The 20539-nt window shown below is 36.3% G+C and overlaps 4 protein-coding genes across 8 annotated transcripts in view; 1 reads left to right on the top strand and 3 right to left on the bottom strand.

Annotated features, from left to right (window-relative positions):
• Positions 1-1096, bottom strand: part of lamp2 (lysosomal-associated membrane protein 2) — a 12629-nt gene extending 11533 nt beyond the window's left edge. The window contains exon 1 of one of the 4 annotated variants that reach the window (XM_024283592.2): positions 860-1096. In XM_024283592.2, the coding sequence (XP_024139360.1) occupies positions 860-905 (46 nt within the window). In that variant the 5' untranslated portion in view covers positions 906-1096. Of the gene's footprint in view, positions 1-652; positions 726-859 lie in introns of those variants that run through there. The other 3 variants (XM_024283591.2, XM_024283593.2, XM_036213932.1) reach the window with 3 other exon arrangements.
• A 734-nt stretch (positions 1097-1830) lies between these two features.
• On the bottom strand, positions 1831-13105 carry cul4b (cullin 4B). The gene is made up of 20 exons (XM_024283794.2): positions 12185-13105; positions 11094-11209; positions 10673-10776; positions 10476-10545; positions 9011-9084; positions 8764-8926; positions 8418-8507; positions 8001-8083; positions 7858-7925; positions 7601-7719; positions 7305-7497; positions 7105-7209; positions 6922-7032; positions 6748-6833; positions 4999-5106; positions 4806-4919; positions 4609-4714; positions 4337-4509; positions 4113-4265; positions 1831-2842 (listed from the first exon to the last, which is right to left on the bottom strand). Exons 1-20 carry the CDS (start codon positions 12645-12647, stop codon positions 2747-2749), a joined length of 2595 nt encoding a protein of 864 aa, XP_024139562.1. The 5' UTR covers positions 12648-13105; the 3' UTR covers positions 1831-2746.
• A 798-nt stretch (positions 13106-13903) lies between these two features.
• Positions 13904-15383, top strand: mcts1 (MCTS1 re-initiation and release factor). The gene is made up of 6 exons (XM_024282858.2): positions 13904-14104; positions 14354-14506; positions 14587-14684; positions 14750-14883; positions 14993-15060; positions 15149-15383. Exons 1-6 carry the CDS (start codon positions 14094-14096, stop codon positions 15228-15230), a joined length of 546 nt encoding a protein of 181 aa, XP_024138626.1. The 5' UTR covers positions 13904-14093; the 3' UTR covers positions 15231-15383.
• An 829-nt stretch (positions 15384-16212) lies between these two features.
• c1galt1c1 (C1GALT1-specific chaperone 1) lies at positions 16213-19169 on the bottom strand. Of its 2 annotated transcripts, none has more exons than XM_024284197.2 (2): positions 19014-19169; positions 16213-17827 (listed from the first exon to the last, which is right to left on the bottom strand). In XM_024284197.2, the coding sequence occupies exon 2, from the start codon at positions 17811-17813 to the stop codon at positions 16857-16859; it is 957 nt and encodes a 318-aa protein (XP_024139965.1). In that variant the 5' UTR covers positions 17814-17827; positions 19014-19169; the 3' UTR covers positions 16213-16856. The 2 variants fall into 2 exon arrangements, with proteins under 2 accessions (XP_024139965.1, XP_024139966.1); XM_024284198.2 differs by having other exon boundaries at positions 19018-19166.
• Positions 19170-20539: the final 1370 nt, after the last annotated feature.

The following is a 20539-nucleotide window of genomic DNA, read 5'->3' as shown; positions in this document are numbered from 1 at the left end:
AAAAAAAACTTAGGAAAGTGTATCAAAGCCCAATGACAGTAACCTTTTAACTATTAAATAGAGAGGACTAGCTTAAGCTAAGCAGCTAATACGAGCACATATGTGTCGCCACAACTATTTATATATATATAAAAATTAAAGACAAAAAAAGTATTTCTAGACGATTAAACGCAGTGGACTGCGTGTAATTTTAGCTCAACGCTCATGTTGTGGCTTCACTGTCACATGCTATCCCACTGTGAGCTGTAAATGATGCTAATGCTAACCTAGCTACAGCTACCTTTAAGGTTGTTTTCCTTTTAAACCACTCCACCGCACTTGCAACTCTTTTGGCTTTTAAGTCAAATACTAATGTTACTCAAGATTAAACACAAATGAGACAATGTTAAATATATATATATTAAAAGAACCACAAAAGACAGTCACTCTAATCTAGCAAAACAAGTGTTACCTAACCAGTAGCTATCAGGGGTTAGCTTAGAATTTGTTACCCTAAATGTGAATTGTTTACTTGTTTGATGACATAGACCGCATTAAAGTTAATTTTAGGACACCAAATATTCGTCTCATAAAAACGGGATCAAATGAAAGTCGTCAAATGAATGTTGACGCAGGTAACAAATACCTATCGAGGTGCAAAAGCAAATTATACCTGCGGTGCCGCTGCAGCTGAAAGTGACCCGTTTGAAGGTATCTTGATAGAATTAGCAACCAGATCAAGTTATTTCATCCAAAATAACGATATATTGAAGAGTAACATTTACTAAAAGTACCGATCAGTCAGGCCCGGATTATTCCAGAAGTTTAACACATCACAGAGTTCACACTTCGATTATCTTTTGTTTTTAAGGATACCTACCGATTCCAAACGAGAGAAACAACACGACTGCGGAGAATCTGGACATTATCGCCGTTTTGGTTTGGGCATCAATCGCAGGAAAGAAAATGAAAACAGTCCAGAAGGACGCTCAGTCAGCAGCAGATGACTAGAGCCCGACTGTACCAGGAAATGGAAGTCATATGACTGTTTCCAACACAGCAGCAGCAGCAGCAGTGCGGACTCCAGCACAGCCTTCTGTTTTTTTCCTCGTTAAACAATGAACTATGTATGCTGGGTCTCCGTCAAAGTTAATGATTTATGAAACCTGATGATGTAAAAAAAAAAAAAAAAAGTGGTGTTTCATGTATGATATAATGTCGACAGGATATATATTCTTAAAAAAAGTTAATTTCTTAATAAATGATCAAATGTCACAGGACATATTCTTAAAAAAAAAAACTTCAATACTTGATATATGATCTAATATTGACAAGGTATTCCTTAATATATGTCAACTAGATAAATTATTTTTTAAATAAAGTTTAACACTTATAATATGATCCAAGGTCAACAAGCTATTCTTTAAGTTAATAAGTTTAGTTTTTTATATATGATCTAATGTCTTAATAAATAATAATTCTTAATAAATGACCAAATGTCACAAGATAAATTCTTGAAAAAGATGCTCTTTAAATAAAAAAGTGTTTACTTGCTATATGATCGAATATTGACAAAATAATCTTTATAATAAAAAGGTTAATTACTTTATGTATAATCTAATATCAACTAGATAAATTATTTTTCTAAATAAAGTTTAGCACTTAATATTTGATCTAATGTCAACTCTAACTAAAAATGAAAGCTTAGTGCTTGATATATGATAATCAAGCTCTTTAAATAAAAAAAGAAAGTTTAATGCTTGATATCCTAATATATGATCTAATGTCATCAAGTTATATATTATTTAAATAAAAAAAATGTATATATATATATATACATAAAAATGAAACCCAGATTCATTTTTTTAATGTGAATCAATAAGTCTAACAGGCTAATACAAACGTGTGTCTAATCAATCACTTCCCTCCACTTGTCATAAATGCCAGACTGCCGTACACGGAGAGATAAAAGTATGTAGTATGGCATCAGAATCTTAACAGACTCACTTTTTCATGCCTTAAAGAAAAAAAAAACAATAAAGCACTTGACTGTCAGGTGGGTCATTTAAAATGTCAAGGATAATGAATGTATACAAATGTACAAAGAAAGGAAAACAAAGGGGAGAAAAAAAAAGTCACCAATAGTATCCATATCCTTATACAACTGAATTGCTTCAAAAACACCCTGTAACAAAACAAGTGCTGCTTTTTTTTGGCACAAACTCTAGTCTTAAACATGTTGTGTTGATGATCACTGCGTTATCTTATGGCTTTACAGCCTTTTAAAAACTGTCCATCGGTGCGATCCTCGCCAAGTGTTGGAAACAGGCATGTGAATCCTGTTTTTTTAATCAAACGATGTACATTTAGAGCATTAATTGGTGTGTCAATATTAGCAATGGGATGAACAAGAAGGGGGAAAAACAACTTGATAACAAACTATGGACAAAGAATCTAAGTTTGAAAATAAATATTTTTCCTCTCCATTAAAAAAAAAAAAAAGACAGTAAACTGAACTGTGTTGTCTTTGTCCGAGTTTTCTCAGAAGTGCTGAGAAATATGGGAGATATTCTCTTTTTCTGTGGCCATGCAGTCCACAGGATCACAAGACCTCCAACGAAAAACCCTGTGGAGCGGTCGCCACCGGCTTGTCGGTTGCTGCGGTGAAAGGAATAACGGCGTACATCCACCGGAGGAAAAAAGATTCAAAGGCCGATCACTCGGAGGGCTTTCATCCCAAATGAACCGACTGCAGTTCGTCTTTTCTTTAGGCCACATAGTTGTACTGGTTGGAGTTTTCCTTGTCACGCTCCATGTAGTCTCTGTCAATAAGAGACTCTATCCTCTTCTTCAGGTCAGCAGGCTTGAAGGAAAAAAACAGACAGGAGTGAACACATGAAGCCTCACAGAGTGGTGTTTGTACTTTGAAATGGGATGAAAATAATTAACACGCTCCCCTATCTTAAAAGTCCCTTTTTTGTGAGCTTGTTTGTAATAGTTTAAGTGAGCGTAAAGACAAGAACAGATTTGTTTTGTCAATTTGATCTGCACAATTCTGCTCAAAAGTGAACGAGAAAAAGTCACAAACTACATGATTATGTGACATTCCCAGTCAGACTGCCAAACAGCTACAGCTTAGATTCTACAGACTCTAGGTAAATTTAAGTTCTAGAAAAATGATAAACTAGTTTGTAAGACTGTTCTCCCAAAGAAAACATGAACTTTTTAGAGATTTATTGTACAACTATAACTGACTGAAATAGGAGGGGACCTTCAAAAATATTTAACCTTCAATACCCTGAAATCAACTTTAAAATGAATGGGATGCAGTTCTTTAAACATTTGATAGATGGATAAAAGTTACAGTATTTACAGTAGTTTAAGTATTTTGAACACATCTAGTCCTTCAGCTATACTTTGAGAGTTTTTCATTCAAAAACATGTTGACTAGTTTGTTGACAAATTTTATCCTCGTTGTTTTTCTAAAGTTACACCTAAAACTTCCATTCTATGTTGTAATAACAGTTTGTTAAAGATTTTTGGGGTTTCCACAGCAAAATTAATCAAATTTTTCCAAATTGGATTTTCCGTTTTTGCATGATTTTATGTCTAGTGTGTGAATACAACATGGAAAAAAAATGACAAAATAGAAGGTGGTTATGCTGATTGAAATGATACCAAATAAGAAAGCAGGTAGTCTTTCAAATTGAACATACAGAAAATTCAAATATAGACAAAAACTGAGTTTTACACCCTTGGCTCCAAAGGGGTTAAAAATAAACGTTCTAAATGTACAATTTTACATGCAATTTCATATTATGATTATTTGGAGATAATAAGTGGCTGGAAAATACTTTAATCAAAAAAAAAAAAAAATCAATGGTGATTAATTGTGATAAATCTTTTCCAGATTAGCAGTTAATTTTTTTAATCGATACCAAGCCCTACAATTAATGCAACTTTCCTTAAAAGTTAGCACTACTATACTATAACAGTATCAGAAAATCACCAGATATGTTGTGATGATCATGACACATTCACCAATTCTGACTTTAAAGTTGGAATATTGCACTTGAAAAGAGAATTTTAAATTTCACTCAGAAGAATCCAAACTTTCCTATATTTCTTGTTACCTTGACAGGGAACTTGAGCTGGTTATACACTTCCGACATCAAGAGATTATGGCTCAGAGTCTTCCTCATCTTCATGATCCGTACGATGGCGGCATCAATCTGATACTGTCGATCCTGAAAGACCCTTTCCGTGGTGCTGGCTTGCTCCTCCACCTGCAGGGAAAACCAGTTTAAAGTCGCTCTGCATTTGGAAGGTTACAGGTGTTATGAAACAACTGTAATACCGTTTCTTTCATCTGAATCTGGTTTATCTTGATCCTGAAGAGTTTGTGTTTGAAGTCGTTGTTGCAGGAAAACTTGTCCCCGTCCTCCACGTCTTTGCTTTTTGGGATTTTGGTGAGGACTCGAGCTTTCCCACAAGCCAGCGACTGAAGCGTCCGGCGCAGTTCACCATCCTCTGCCAAACAAAAGGCGCCAATAGTGATCCACATGACTAAATTAACAAATTTTCTATTCACAGAAGATTTTTAAAAAATCCTGCTGAAGTAACACAAACCTATTCCTGTGGCTAGTTTGATCTCTTCCAGGCTGAACTCTTCCCCTTCATTAAACATCAGCAGCACCAGAGTTTGAAAAAGTGACACCTGGAGTTCCTTCTTTCCCTTTTGGAACAAAAAACACCCAAATGAAATTTAATTTAATAAAAAAATGCAAATTCTTTAAACTTTCTTCATAAAAAATAAAGCTATGAACCTCTTTGAATTCAGCTTTTAAAACACAGTGGCCTAACGTTGACTGCCACTGCAGCTTCCGGCCGCTGTGTTTGCCCAGGTAAAAAGTCTTAAAGATCTCTTGCAGTCGCACCATCTGGAAAAAAGAGGAGCAGAGCCAAAGATTTTAGAGCACGAGGACTTCCCTTGTGGAAACAACAGAGCTCAGCACTCACCTCCGGAGGCAGATGCACTTCCATCGGCACATACGTTGGCCAGTAGCCCATGGTGAGGATGTTCACCGTCAGCTCAATGTTCCCAGGAATGTTTTGGCACTGCATGTACTACGGAAAAACAGACTCGTGATTTTCTTTTTGGAACTTCAATCCAACTTCCATGTTTGATCTCCTTGTTTGTAAAGTAGCACTGATCATTTTTTGATCTATTGTAAAAGTGGTTCTTTAATTATGATGAATTATTTTTGGCACAGAAGATAAATTTTGTTTTTATCTAGGACATAGTTCCTGCAGAGCGGCAGTAGTTCATCAGAAATGTTGCCTCCAAGATGTGGGCAGGACTTTTGGTGCAGAGTAAACCCAAATATACATTATCTTTGGAGGCAAACATTTTTTTTTTAAGAGAAAAGAGTTACAAAGTTGAGTCAAATAAATAAATATTTTAATTAAAAGCGGTGATTGAAAGCTGCAGTTAAAGTAACTTTCAAATAATCGGAATGATGAAACAGAAATATTATTATGTTTAAAAAAATATATTATGAAATGTGTATTATTTAATTGTCAGTTAATAACATTTTAGACTGCTATGGACCAAAGCAATCAATGATCAAAACGCTCTGGATTTCACCTAAAAATGCTACATAATAGAACCTTTTTAATAAATAAGCTCCCTTTGTGTTTAAGTGTACTATTTAGTTGTTACCAACGTATCTGTAGAAATAAAGACTGACTCATTCCTTTTGCAACACAGTAATGCTGCTTTGTTCAAATCCTTGTGCAACAAGTAATGCTAAAGCAGAAGTTTAAATCCACCTTAATTTACCGGGAATCCAGTGTAACTTACAGTGTTCACTTTATTATGGCAACCATTGTGTTTACCTTTTAATGTGCCCCTTTCAGATTCATGAACATTGCTTTTCTTAAATTCTCTCAAGAGCAAAAAATCAATGTCGTCTTAAATTGAGTCTACATTTTGTTGGAGCAGAAATATGTAAGAAGTGCATCACAGATTTACTTTTGACCTTTAAAAGGTTTGATTTTTAAATGTTTACTGCTGTTGCTTTTTGTTGATTTGATGTAATCAGATCTTTGTTGGTCAGCCTTCTCAGTAAACAAACTTTGTACCTTACAGTTTTGTGGGACATTCTCACCCCAGAATAGGGATTTGATAATAATTAGTGTTCAGATTCTTTTTTTTAAAGATCCACTCTGATGACAATTGTGTTTTTGGTGATTTTAAAATGTTATTTGGGCATTTTTCTAATGATGGAGGACGTTTATATATATAAAAAAATCAGCTAAAAACGGCATTTCTGAATATTTCTTTATTTAATTTATTTCAAAGAGAGCTTATTTGTGATGCAGAACGTACGCCGGGCAGGTACAAGCTCACTGTTCTCCATTCTGATGCATTCAAGCCGGCATCTCCCTCCAAACTGTACTGCTGGACACCTCCAATACTGCCTCCGTAATGTTATGTTGGGAGTGTGAGGGGCTGTAAATTGCTGAGAGAGAGCTACTTTGCCTTAACAGTCCCACCCACAAACCAGAAGTGAATTTCTAATGAACTCCTGCCGCTCTGCAGAAACTATGTCCTAGAAAACAACACAGGGTTTTTTTTATTTTGTCCAAAAAGGCATAACAATAAATAAAAGGCCATTAGGAATTTTCAAAAGTATATGATTGGAATGGAGTTTTAGGGTAAAATGACCGATCTATGCAGCACAGGTGAAACTGTGGTGCCTTTACCTGTTTGAACTGCACCATGATGTCTTTAGAGAGCTCCATATCCTTGAACATTCCCTCTAACTTGCTGGTGAACGCGGCTCCACATTCTGAATCAAAGACAGAGGAGCAGGTCAAAGGTCAGCGTGCATTCGGCATCACCTTTGCCTGGATGTGACACAGCTGAACTCAACAGACCGTGCTTTAGCTTTGATAACATCGACTTTTCGGCGTCCACCGAGGCACTTTTTCCCACCAGCAACCTCTTTGCCAGATCTTTTTTGTAGAAGGCCTCAAACACATCTTTTCCTTTAATATGAACACATCATTAGATGACAAAAAAAGAAAGAATGGATAGAAACAGTGGAAAGAAAACATTACCATAGATGAATCTAAAGATAATCATGATCTTATCCAGCATCTTCTCCAGTTCTTCATCTGTTGCTTCTTTGTTTCCTGCTCTCAGCTTTGAATCCACATGTTTTGCTGTTTAAATAATAAGTACATTAGATTATATTTATTGCTTGTGTAGTCACAGTTTGGTATAGACGGTTAGAAAAAAAAAACAATTGGCTGCTAACCTATGAGCTCTGCTGGTTTATTTGGCCGTTTGTTGATGAACGTCTCAAAAGCCTCCTTCATAGCGTTAACAAACTTTTCATTCCTTATGAAGCACACGTCAATGATGTGATCCACCTTATCTTTGAAGTCAAGCAGTTCTTGCACCATTGTTTTGTCTTTTTCTGGGTTGATAACGATTGTGCTGCCAAAGGCCTGGGAAGGAGAAGTCAAGGCAACGGAAAAAGACCAAGATACCAAAGAAGAAAAACATTGTTTTTCTTTGTGTTCAGCATAGTTCTGTCTTCAAATCACTGACCTTTATGTACTCTATCCAGTGCTGCAGGAGCACCTGAACACCACCTCGTACTCGACTGAAAAGCTGATAGAGAAGAGACAGATCCTGGATTCTGTTCTCGTCCAGAAGTTGAGTTAGCCCTGCAGGATCCCAACAACAAACGTCAGACCCTTTCTTTCAATCCAAATCCATCGGGAACGTTCACTTCAAACTAGAAAAGCTATGAATGAAAAGCTATGAATGCATCATTGTGTGAGGAAAAAGCTGCTGCCGTGTACCTTTTTGAAGAGTCGCTGTGAGATGTTCGCCAAGCAGCTGCTTCTCTACTGTAGCGATGAGAGGTTTTCTAAAAAGAAAAGAAAAAAAAAACTAAAGTTCCACGATCAGGAAAGGCTGGTGGAGAGTAAAGACCAACACTTACTGTGTGCTCTGGTCTAGATATGTGATTACTCTGTCAGCCTCTTCCTCCAGACGTTTGTTAACATGGTGGAGATACTCTGGAACCTTAAAAAAAAAAAAAAAAAATCACATATCAAAACTCTGTATGCATAGTTAACTGAAATAAGATGAGCTACACCAAACACATTTATACAGTCTGTAGTAAACAGCCAAATGAGTGGATCAAAGTGTTGTAGTGCATGAATGTAAGCTAATAAAATCTTGCTAAGTCATAAAATCTTCAGTTTCTCCAAACTAATTGATTATTTTTTGGAGCAAATACTCTAGAACAACAACTTTGATCATTATAGTTTTAAAAACTAAACAGATTTCCTGACATATTAGAACCTAATAAGAGATTTAGAAGTGTGTCTCTAGAGCATTGGTTTTCAAAATTCACCTCTCTCTCCTGCATCAGCCTCTGTCCCTCTGCAGCGTACAATCGGTTTGTTTCCTCCAAAAAGCGCTGCTCAAAGGAATCTTGATAAATCTGTCAGAAACAGAAACAACACATTTTTTTGTTTTTTTTATCAACTAGGTGTAGTTTACAACAAACACATTTACAAAGCTTCATCTCGGCAGATCATCTTTCTTCTGTCATCCTAACATGTTGAGTAAAATTTAAACCTAATCACAATATTACAGAGAAGGGACATCTGGTGAGCATTTTTTTTATTTCGATGTCCCTTTAGGGGCTCCGTAGAAAATGATCCCACAACCTCCAACAAATAATGATGCACAGGTACCTGCAGGTCAGAGAGCATGCTCAGCAGGCTCCTCAGCAGACTGCGGTCTATGGCCTCTCCGTTTCGTTCCCTCTCAATGAGCAGCAGGATCCCGTTGATGGTTTTACTCTGGACCTTCAAATCGCTGATGATGTAGAACCGAAACAGTTCCAGACCCATGTCCCTGGAGAACCCACAGGGGCGGTTCAACGTTAGATAAATGAGGCTCGTGTGTGAGTGACAGCAACAAAGACGGCTGAAGACTTACCAAATTGATGGCAACATTGAATTCTGTAAAACATATGTGCGATCCAAAAACAAAAATATACTCCTAATCATGATCTGAAAAACAACAAAAATGATAAAGCATTAAAATCAAGCTCAAAGATTGAAATTATTTTATTATTTTGTCCTTTTTTTAATACTGTTTTGTAAGCAGAAGGGGAAATGTGTTTCTAGGCTTTTTAGGACAAAACATTCACAACAATCTAAAAATAAAACAATGTATTTTATTCATATTAACGGTTTTGTATCTAAATTGAAAGAAACTAATGGAACTGCCCCCCCGAATAATAATAATTTCACAAAATTGTTTCTTTTTCTGGGAAAATCCAGAAATGGATGAGAAAACGTTTCACATCCAGAGAACAATTTGGAGTGTACTGACATCATCCTACATTTTCTTTACAGTTACTTCTATCAGTTTGTTTTTTACTTGATTGCTTTACTCCATGTTGACAATAGATCTGACTGTCTCACCGATGATCAAGGAGTCAATATATGCTAAATATTGACTGCAAGGACAGTAAAGCAACTACTGTGAATTTTATTGCATACTTTGGTTTATTGTTTAGTAAATTACTGCCTTTTAATCATGCAAATGAAGATTTAGAATTAACAAATATAACGACCCACTCTGATGAAAAATAGTGTTTTATTGTGTCCTTGTAGCATTTTCTGATGATAGATGACATATAAGGGGAATTAAATTTTAAATTGCCTTTGTTTATTCAAATTGTTGTAAATCAGGAACAGATTAAAAAATTAAATTTGTAAAGAAAGGGGATTGATTTGTGACAGAGGGCCACAAGCTCCCCACTCCACACCATTCTGAATTTCTAATGAACTCCAGCCACTCTGCAGAAACTAGGTTTAAAAAAAACGACACAGGATTTTTGATTTTGGCTGAAAGTGGCATGATCATAATGAATGGGCCACTGGGAACACTTTTACAAGAGATCAGAAGATGTTTGGAGTGGGTCTTTAAATTATTTCAATGTAAAAACCGTTAATAATTATACTTTTTTTTAACACTTTTTTATTCTAGAGAATTTGCACAGTAAATGTATAACTCAGGTTCAGAGTGTGATCTTAAGAGTCCACTGTAACAACCTCAAATTTATGAAATATTAGGAACTATTTTACATGAAACAACACTGACTTTTCCCCTTCACTGTTAAATGAAAGCTTACAAACATCACAATACAAATGGCCAGAATGTGATTTCTAGGGAGCATTTCCTTCTGCTGTTTGCTTTTAACCCAGAGTATAGGTTAAGACACACCCAGAAGAGGTTCAGTGATCAATGATCTACTCTCATGTGTCGACTATCACACTAAAACTGTATTTTCACTGTATTTTTTTTTCATAAAACTTTGTTGCAAATCAGCAAAATACAACATCATAAAAATGAGTTTATCAAAGTTGGATCTAAATGTTATCCCATAACTTACCATTTGTCTGCAGTGATCTTGCCAGCACTTGTCGATTTTCTTCAGGAAAAGAACACTGTCGAGGGCATCCGTAAGCACAAGGTTAAGAGAAAACCAGAGTGTCCAACATGACTTTCACTGGATATTCAAAAAATAAATAAATAAATAAAACTCCAACTCCATCCACACTGAAGGAGAACTTAAACTGAGAAGGATATTCTCTGAATTGATCGATTTGGGCCTTGATGTGATCTTCACACGCAGCCCTCAGCTGTTTGTAAAGCTTGGCAGATACTTTATGGGAGCAGAGGTTTTCCACAGCCTGATTAAAACACAAAAACATTGTTACACTCATGCCAGCAGAGCGGTTGCATTAGAAATAGGAAGTTTAGGAAAAGAACATTTCAACTAAAACTGTCAGCAAAATTGATTAGGCAGCTGCAAAAGTTTGATACATTTCTGCACATGAAGTCATTGTAGTCTTTGCATCAGCCCAGATCATAATGATTCCACCACTGTGCTTAGCAGAGGGGTGAGGTGACACGAACTTCCATATAAAAGCTCAGATACTTCTCAACAATAAACCTAAGTGACACCTTCCCCCTGCAGTGCTAAGCCGTCTGGGTCTGAGGTTGATACCTGGTAAAGCTCCTCTAGGTTGTACTTGATGGAAGTGCTGTTCTGGATGGCCTCCACCGCCTCTCTCAATTTCTGCCAGGTTTCCTGTGTGTAGTTCTCCGGTAACTTGGGTTTTTCTGCAAAACAAGAAAAAAGCGTAACTCAAGGAAACTTCAAACCCATACCAGGAGAGTGCAAATCCAGACCTCAAGAACCCAGACGAGGGCTTCTTACTGGTGGAGAGCACCTGATCCAGGTAAATGTTTCATTTTTAATGTAAATCTGTCAGAGAGTTGTTCTATTTTACTGGACAATAAACAAAATATAATTAGATATGTGACATAATAACATGAAATAACTAATGTTATAGCTTTATTACTAAATCAAGCTGTTTGATGCCGTTTTACTTCTGTCATTGAAATATCTGTCCAATAGGAAAACAAAACTATGATTAAATATTTACATCAATATCCACGAGACCATATTTGAGTCCTTAAAAAAACAATCAAAAAGTAAATGACAATAAAGACATCGATCATGTTGTTTTATTTGGGGTGTAACGATTAATCGACCTAATTGATTTATATTTTACGATACGACCAGATTGATCTGTTTGAGAAGTTTTTAATCTAATCAACACAGACAACACATCTTTTGGAAAGATGTGACCATACAGTGTGGTAGAATGTTCTGTTTGTGTTATAAAACAACAGCGGGCTGAACTTTATGAAACTAAAATGTGAATGGATTTGACATTCATTCTTGTTTACTTGTTTGTACACACATTTTAATTGATTATCTTGCAAGAAACACAAGGAAAGCTTCACCTGCACTGTTCAGGTATTTATGTCTGAGTCAGACTGTTGGATAAAGATGACTTTAGGTCAGTGAATCGGATCGAATATGAACTATAAATTATGATATGAATAGTTATTGTTAAAATGAATTGCTATACACCTGTTATGTTATGATTACTAGTTGAGAACATTTTTATAGGTCTAAATGAACTGGTGTATTAAAAGCACAGACATAATTGTGGGTCATGATGAGTCAAGGTGTCAGGCCACAGGTTAAATGCAGAGGCTTGGGATCTCATCGCAGTGTGTTGGTACCTCGGAAGTTCTTGATGACTAGTTTCTTGGCAGCTCCGGGTTTGCTGCTGGAGAAGGTGCCAGACCCTGCGGTCTTCGTCAAGCCGTTCGCGTGGTGCCCCACGCCGCCGGCCAGGAACACGGCTTTGCTTTTGTTGTTGGAGCACGAAGACGCGGCGTTGGCCGCGGCGGCAGCCTCCTCAGCCATTTTCACATCCAGCCCAATGAAATCCACCGAGTCCTCGAACCTTAACTTCTTCTGAATGTGCAGCGCGGCGGGGGAGCCGGAGGAGGAATTCAGGGCTTTGGGAGGCGAGGAGGACGAGATGGTGTCACTTGTGTCTCCCCTTTCTGAACCGTTTATTTTCCTCTTCTTCGGAGATGTGATGTTTCCACTACCGCTTTTGACATCAGTAGCCGTCGGTCTAGCCTCCTGGGTTGGCTGTGGTGGGGGATTAGGGGAAGATAAACCTGTTGGAAACATGAAAAAACGGGGAATACTAATTCTTAACAGCCAGTCTTCTGATCAGAAACTTCCAGAGTTGCCGGAGAAAGAGCACCGCGTCCGAAACCTTTAGTCTGTTTTAACACAGGAAGGTTTTACTCAGTTTTTCTTTTCATCCGGTAGAAAATAGACAATAAAACTGCAAACAAGTCAGCTCCACTTGAACCTAGCCTGGTCTCTCTTGTTATTGCTAGTGTAGGAATAAAGATGGTTGGCTATTGCTTCCTCTTTTGGCCTCTGTTGGCTAACCGCGTCGTAAAGTCGTTGTACGAGAGTGGGTCAACGCAGCGACCGACGAACACTATTATTTACAGGACGAATGTAAATGTAGTTGAGCAAAAAGTCTTTAAAAAACGAAAAACGATCATAGGCAAATGCAAGAAAAAAATCGCCCGTTAAAAACTCGTCGGTGACCTCACCGGAAGTACTTTGCACAAAATTACTTTTTGCACAAGCGTGTTTTTCTACACTCACCGATGTGCTGTAACTGACATGACCTCTAGAGGGCGCCAGATAGATAGATAGATAGATAGATAGATAGATAGATAGATAGATAGATAGATAGATAGATAGATAGATAGATAGATAGATAGATAGACAGACAGACAGACAGACAGACAGACAGACAGACAATTACTTAAAAGCACATTTTCATTATTTTAACATTCCAGTAGTTTTTGTAAAACAAAAGTTAGGCATAGTTTTAACAATGTATAGAGTAATCCAGATTTACAGCCTGAAAACACACGGAATGAAAAACACTTGAAAAATACAGTATTATTATAATATATTTACAATAAGTATTTTATTTTTCTGTCTTATTCTTATGATAATAATAAATAAACTACAAACTGAAAGAAAAGAAACTTAAAAAAGAGTTAAACACATGCAAGCAAAATTATAGTTCACTTAACAAAGTTTTTAACTTTCTTTTGTTTTGTTTTTGAATGTTTTAGAAAAAGTAACCTTGATTGTGTTTTAAATAACTTTCTGTTAAATTTAAACAAAAAAGAGTAACAAATACACATACACATTTATAACAGATATACTAAAAAAATTAATAAATAAATGTAAAATCACTTTACCAAACTTCATTTATTTATTTTATTTTATTATTTTATTTTCAATGTATCAGAATTAGCAATGTCCCTGAAAGCAATGTGTAATTGCGTTGTGCTTGTATCGTAGGCTTGTAGGCATCGGATCTCGCTGGTTTCCAAGGTTACAGAAAAGACGCGCATCGCTGCTAAACGTCGTAAAATGAAGCAACACAGGAACGACTAGCCCACTACTTCCAAACAAGCGTGGCTCGGATAAATCTAATAGATTAGTAGTTTTATATGTTGATTATTTTACTCTTAGCGAAGAGAGATTGCAAAAGAGCGTCGACACACTTACAGAAAGCTTAGTCGGGAACCCGTGAGAATGTTTAAGAAGTGAGTTTCTGGTTATTTTCTTTTCGTGTTAGCTAGCTTTGGTTGCTAATGCTAACATGGAAACAGCAGCAGCGCTTTGGTGTTTATGGAAATGATTTTTTGCTAATGACAGCGGTGTTTAATCGTGGTAAACATGTAGCTTTTATCTTCAAGTACTTGAAATGATAGCGTGAGCGAAAAAGAATAGTCTAAGTCTGATTATTAACCGTTTTCCAACACATTAGCATATGTTCTTTTCATCTTTTCCAGATTTGATGAGAAGGAAAATGTGTCCAACTGTATCCAACTGAAAACATCTGTGATCAAAGGCATAAAAAATCAACTGTTGGATCAGTTTCCTGACATTGAGCCATGGCTCAATCAAATCATGCCAAAAAAGGACCCTGTCAAAATAGTCAGATGGTATGCTCGGCGTCTTTTGACAGTGTTTCCATGTTGAGTGTCTGTTCTTTATTTAATTGTGTTGTTTGATTTCCATGTAGCCACGAACACATTGAAATCCTAACTGTGAACGGAGAGCTGCTTTTCTTCAGACAAAGAGAAGGACCGTTCTACCCCACGCTCAGGCTCCTGCATAAATGTGAGATTTTCCGATGAGTCTTGCTTATACAGCCTTGGATTTTAATATTTTCCTTCTGTTCTCAGATCCTTTCATCCTCCCACACCAGCAAGTGGACAAAGGGGCCATCAAATTTGTCTTAAGTGGTGCAAATATTATGTGTCCTGGGTTGACGTCACCTGGTGCTAAACTCTACCCTGCTGGTTCTGACACTGTAGTTGTATCCTTTGATGCACATTTTTTTTTAACTCTCTGCCTGTAAAAAATGTTCAACATTTTGACCTATTTTACTAATAAAATCTAAGATTATCCTTAACAGGTTGCTGTAGGCCATTATGGCAGAGGGAAAGCAGCATGCACTTTGTGTTGGTGTGATGAAGATGTCAGCAGAAGACATGTAAGGCTGCTATACTAAACCAAATTTATCGTTGCTAAACATCTCCCAAGACTTGTTCTCAGTCTGCTCTTTTGCTTTATTTTAACAGAGAAAAAGTCAACAAGGGAATTGGAATAGAGAACGTGCACTATCTAAACGATGGATTGTGGCACATGAAGACCTATAAGTAATGCAGCATCTCATCCAGACCTCCAAAACAAAACGTAAAGCTCTGCACTATGAAACACAGGCTGTTTACACCTGCATATAAGTGTGTAACCTGCTGGAGGCTTTACATCAGCCGTCACGATACACAAACACAATAAAAGATCTTCAATTTCAAACTGTGAGTTGTTGTGTGGTTGATTTAAATAGCCTTATTGTAGAAAACCAACTGCTAGTGAAGAAATGCATTCTTAATTACATTACCAGGTTAGGTTAATATTGCCCTAAGTAATATTTATGTTCTTAAGTCAACATTTCCAAACAGGATGTGGACATACTCATTTATTGACTTAAGGAGCGCCAAGAAGACACAGCTGATTTTTAAATGTTATTGTCTTTGTGAATTTGTCTTTCAAGTGTTCTCAATTACAAGTTCAGCTTTTAATGTTCTGCTGATTTTGAAGTAAAAAAGTTAAACTGACACTTTAAAATTCTAAGTGTAAGTTATTTTACTCCATAGCTGCTACAATACTTCCTGCTATATTTTAATGCAACACAAAAATGTCATTTTAAAAGGTGACTTTTATCTCTGGAATTTAGTCCTATGCAGAAACCAATTAAAAAAAATTAACAAAAAATGTTTGATTTCAGTTTAACCAATAGTAATTTTGGAGGAGAAAAACCCGCTACCTAATATAAAATTAAAACCTAAAAAAAACATGCTTTACTCAAGTTATTTCTCTAATCATGGATGTTTTAAGCTATAATGTCGCCAATAGGACATAATAATTAGGAAAATACGGTAACAATCGTTGGTAAAATGTGCCAGCATTTTTTTCATTAAGGAAAATGTAAAATATATAGAAAAGAAGAAAATCCCAAATCCATATCCAGTTTTATTTTATAAAACAAATCATGAATAATTTATCATTTGTGCTGTTAAGAAATATCCAAACTCAAAAACACTTTGTCCTGTGCCTCTTGTGGGAGTCAATAAAACGGAAGGCCTAATGTGAAGCCAAAGAACAAACCTTTATTTCAAGTATTTTTCTGACAATCACCAACAGTTTTACTGTTCTGATGAAAGCACATTAGAAAATGAGCGGGTTCCTTCAGCTCCACTAACAGGTGCTCAGCACAAATGCTTTTTAATGAATTGGTTCCCCCCTTTTTGTCTTTGATTACAATGTGGTACTGATTCAGTACAAAAGTACATAGAAACAAAGCAATGCTAACTTGGACTCCTTTTATCATCAATTTCTACTTACATTCAATTGAGAGTTTTTTTCTTACTGTCAGTGGAAGCCCCAAAACATGAGAAAATTCAAGGAAGATCATAGAGAACATGCAAGCTCAAACCAACAGCCCAAATGACGTTTGAAATAGATTTTTTTTGGTGAGATGACAGTTCAAACCTGAAAAAAAAAATTACTGGAATAACAAGATTTCCCTGCTCTGTTCGCATTCAAAAGACTAAACACTCATCATTTTGATTAGGTCAAGTGCAAAAGGTACAAATGTACATAAAAGTTCCCATACAGAGTCCAACTTTACAAACAGCTTAAGAAAGACATTACCCTAAAGTTCAGCTTGCCATCACAGCAGCAGAAAGATTAAAAAAAAAACACGACATCCAGGTTGAGGGAATGTGTCTAGTCATTGTCTGACCCCTCTGGAGGGTAGAATACTAAAGAGTCATGAAAATCGTGTCCATACGGGCGAAGTCTGTAAACGCCAAACATCATGACGTGCATCTGATTCGGGGACATCCCGCTGAATGTGACCGCCAAGTCGGAGCAGCAGCCCTCCACCACATCGTTGGGGTTTTCCTTTATACTATCTGCTATCAAGCTGTCAACAGTCCTGCTGTTAAATAAGCCTTTTCCGTGCGCATCTTCTCCGTTTTCTGCGAACACGCCCGTGTATTTGAGACACACGGCCAGCTGCTTGTCTTCGCTCAGTTTCCACAGAGCACGACCTTTTTCTGGGCATTTACTTTCATCCTGGAACACGTTGATGAGCCTTTTCAGAGCTTCGTAGCTCAGAACGATGCCGCTATCATATGCCACGTAGTCAAGCTCCCCAGACTTCATCGTTTTGCCCAGGTAGAATGGTTCATCTGGATCCTTTGTGAGAATAAGATACTTTAGATTTTCAATGATGGCAAATGTGGTGGGTTGGGCCACAAAGAACCAGCGCATGTCCCCAGCGTTCTCATAAGCATGCTTTAGAGCTTTTCGTAACCTTGCCCAGTCATCATTTTCCTTTAGGTCAATCGCTTCAAGAGCCTTAGATGACTCTGATGTGTAAAACTCGGCCTTGTCGCAATGTTTGCTCCAGGTTTCTATAACCGTCGCCCAATAAATGAGGGTTTTTGGCTGAACCATAATGACGCAATAGACCTGAACTTGATTGTTCAATTCCTGAACTTGACTATCAGAGAAGCGTCTGCTAAGCTCCTCTTTACTTGCTGCTTTGACGTGGTGATGATGATGGCTGTCTGTCTTGGAGTCACTGATGGGACTGAAGGTGCCCAGGAGGGACAGCAGCAGGCAGAAGAGGCCTCCCATGACCATCCCCTTCATGAAAGAGCTTCCTTCTGACAACATGTTGACAACAGATCCTGGAAGAAAGAACATACCCAATTGTAAGAAACTAAACTCAACATTTTTCTGAAGCCATGACACAGATCTACCAGGGGCTATTTTGTATTCAGGAAATAAACATGAGTTGATTTAATATTTTTTTAAAGATATTCAAAGAGACAATTGCCCATCAGTCACTCACTATATTCCATGAAGAGACGCAATAATTTAGTAAAATTAATTTGTATGTGTTGTTTATAGAATAATTTCTCTTTATGTTAAAAAAAGCATAGTTTCTCTCTTAAGCTGCTTTTCTTAAAAAAAAGACCATGCTGAACAATGGGTCAATTTAATGCACAAACACAATATGAAGCTTAGCAATGAAAAAACATTTGGAAATTTAACATCACAGAAATCTGAGAAAAAAATACATTGTAAAAGTCAAATGTAGTGTTTATACATTAAAAGATAAAATAACGTTGTTGTTTTTTGATTAAACATTCATATAGACAAATCTGTTTTATCAGCTAAAAAGCACTAAAAAAAGAAAAAAAATAATTTAACCAAGTCAATATGCATCAATATTATTGCTTGTTTTTCAAATAACACTGACTCCAGTGTAAAAGGTGTGATCTTCTGGTTGATTTTTACAATATCAGCACAAGACACTGGAACCAAATTCCTTGTAAATATACAATGTACTTGGCTAGTAAAACTGATTCTGAAACTGAAAATGCAAAACTTCTTTGTTACAAATGATAATCTCAGTTTCTAACAACTTTTCAGGTTTATACTAATGATCCAAAAGCTGTTGATTTCCCCCACAAAAAATAGTTTAAATGCCACAGTAGAGTAATAGAAATATCAAATAACAAAGGAGAGATTTAACTGTAAAAACTACAAACAAAGCATAGTTTTATGGACATTGTTGTAACATATCTCTCGTGACTAGTCTGTCATTCTCCTCTGTCTTCAACCTCAAAGTACGACAGAAAAGAAAGACATTCCGACAAACATTATTCGTATGTTTTAGCATTTTAAGTTATTTCAAGATAGTAACTTAGATATATTCAACATTTTTGTTTTTATAAAAAGAACAAAACTAAGTAAAAACTGAATTCCTCCTCGTAGGAAAGTGCCTGCTAACTGTTAGCTTCTTTGAACGGAACTAATGTCATGTTCTGGATTGGGACGAAATAATAAAAAATAAATTCGTCACTGTACCAAAAGTAGGTTAATTTCGCTGCGCTGGCAAGTCTTTGGGGTTCAGCTGCCTAAAGGTTCCCACTTTTCCTGTTTATTCAGCCAACAAACGTCAGCTCTGACAGCTTATCGTCAACAAGAAGGAAACACTTTTCTCCTCCCATCTCTTCTTCTACCTTTTTAGGCAGCAAAACATGCAGTCTTAGCCACACTGCCCCCTGCTGTCAGTTTGACGCTACTGACAACCTGATTCAAGTGATCTTTTTTACTATTTTTGCTGTAATCTAGTCGAAGTTATGCAGCATTATTGACTGGCTTTTTTTGCTTATTGTAATTTAGTGTGTATTCATATATATTTTTATTATTTATTTATTTTAAATTTACATTTTTACACTTGTTTGGCAATACTGACTCAGACAGAATATTAACATTTTATACGATATTATATAAGTATTTATTTTTATATCAATACCATTCTTTCTGCTGAGGATTTTTTTTAAGCAGCAGCGCATTTATTTGAGTAAAGGGATTTTATTGTTGACAGCTGTTTAGAAAGACAAAGTACAATTGAGTGCAAAATACAACACACTGTAGGGTATACGTCTCTTAAAGTTTTAAAGTGTTTTCAGTCAGAAACACTTAATTTTTTTTTTTTAAGTTCAGCAACATAACATGGTTCTTACATCCACCCCATGTCCCTTTGTCTCTTTTATAGGACTACTGAGAATCCAAATGCATCAAAAGGTGTTGTTCTCAGCAGCAGCCTCAGCAGATCGCAATAAATCACAGGACACTGTGTACGCTTGTCTGAAGAACATCAGGGAGCTTTCAGTTTGACAAAAGAGGCCTGCAGCTCAAGTTCTCTGTCAGAAGATGGAATACAAAAACTTGCCTCAATCATTTATCTATCATTGCTTTTGATGATATTGTTTAGGTTTCATTAAAGTGATAAGAAATTCAAACATATTATTTTGAAGTCAAACACTAAAAACCTGGTCCTTTTTTAACACTTAGATTAGTAAATCCAAGTTAATTTAATGTTTGGCATTGTGGTTTTCTCTTTTTTTAGTTCATTGATTTATTTTTAGTTCTGTCTCAGTAATTGGTCACTTTGGTTTTCTCTATTTGTTGCCACGTTAGTTTTTATTCAGCTTAATTTTCTGTCTTTTGATCCTCTTTCTCATCCATTTATGCAAGTAACTCTCCACGAAAAAAAGGCGGCTCCATAAAAGTAAGACTATTCACTGTAACATAGCATAGAACTATCTGACAAAAATTATTTGATACATTTCATCATTCTTAAAATTTTAACATGTACATTAAAGTTTGATGTGTTAGGTCCACAAATATATATTTTTTTTGGGGGGGGGGNNGACTTAGAGCAAAATTTACCATTACTGAGCTAAAGGAAGCACTTTCAATGTAATTTTAAAATACCTAAATGTTACACTGATAGCATTTTAAGCTGGTTGACAATTCTGTAGGAGACTATGTAGAAATGAGGAGCTTTAATTCTTAATTATCCTACCAGGCTGGGGATCGCCGTT

The sequence above is a fragment of the Oryzias melastigma genome, linkage group LG10 (genome assembly GCF_002922805.2).
Source record: "Oryzias melastigma strain HK-1 linkage group LG10, ASM292280v2, whole genome shotgun sequence".
NCBI lineage: Eukaryota > Metazoa > Chordata > Actinopteri > Beloniformes > Adrianichthyidae > Oryzias > Oryzias melastigma.
Note: the sequence above shows the minus strand (reverse complement) of the source record. Positions and strands in the feature narration are given on the sequence as shown.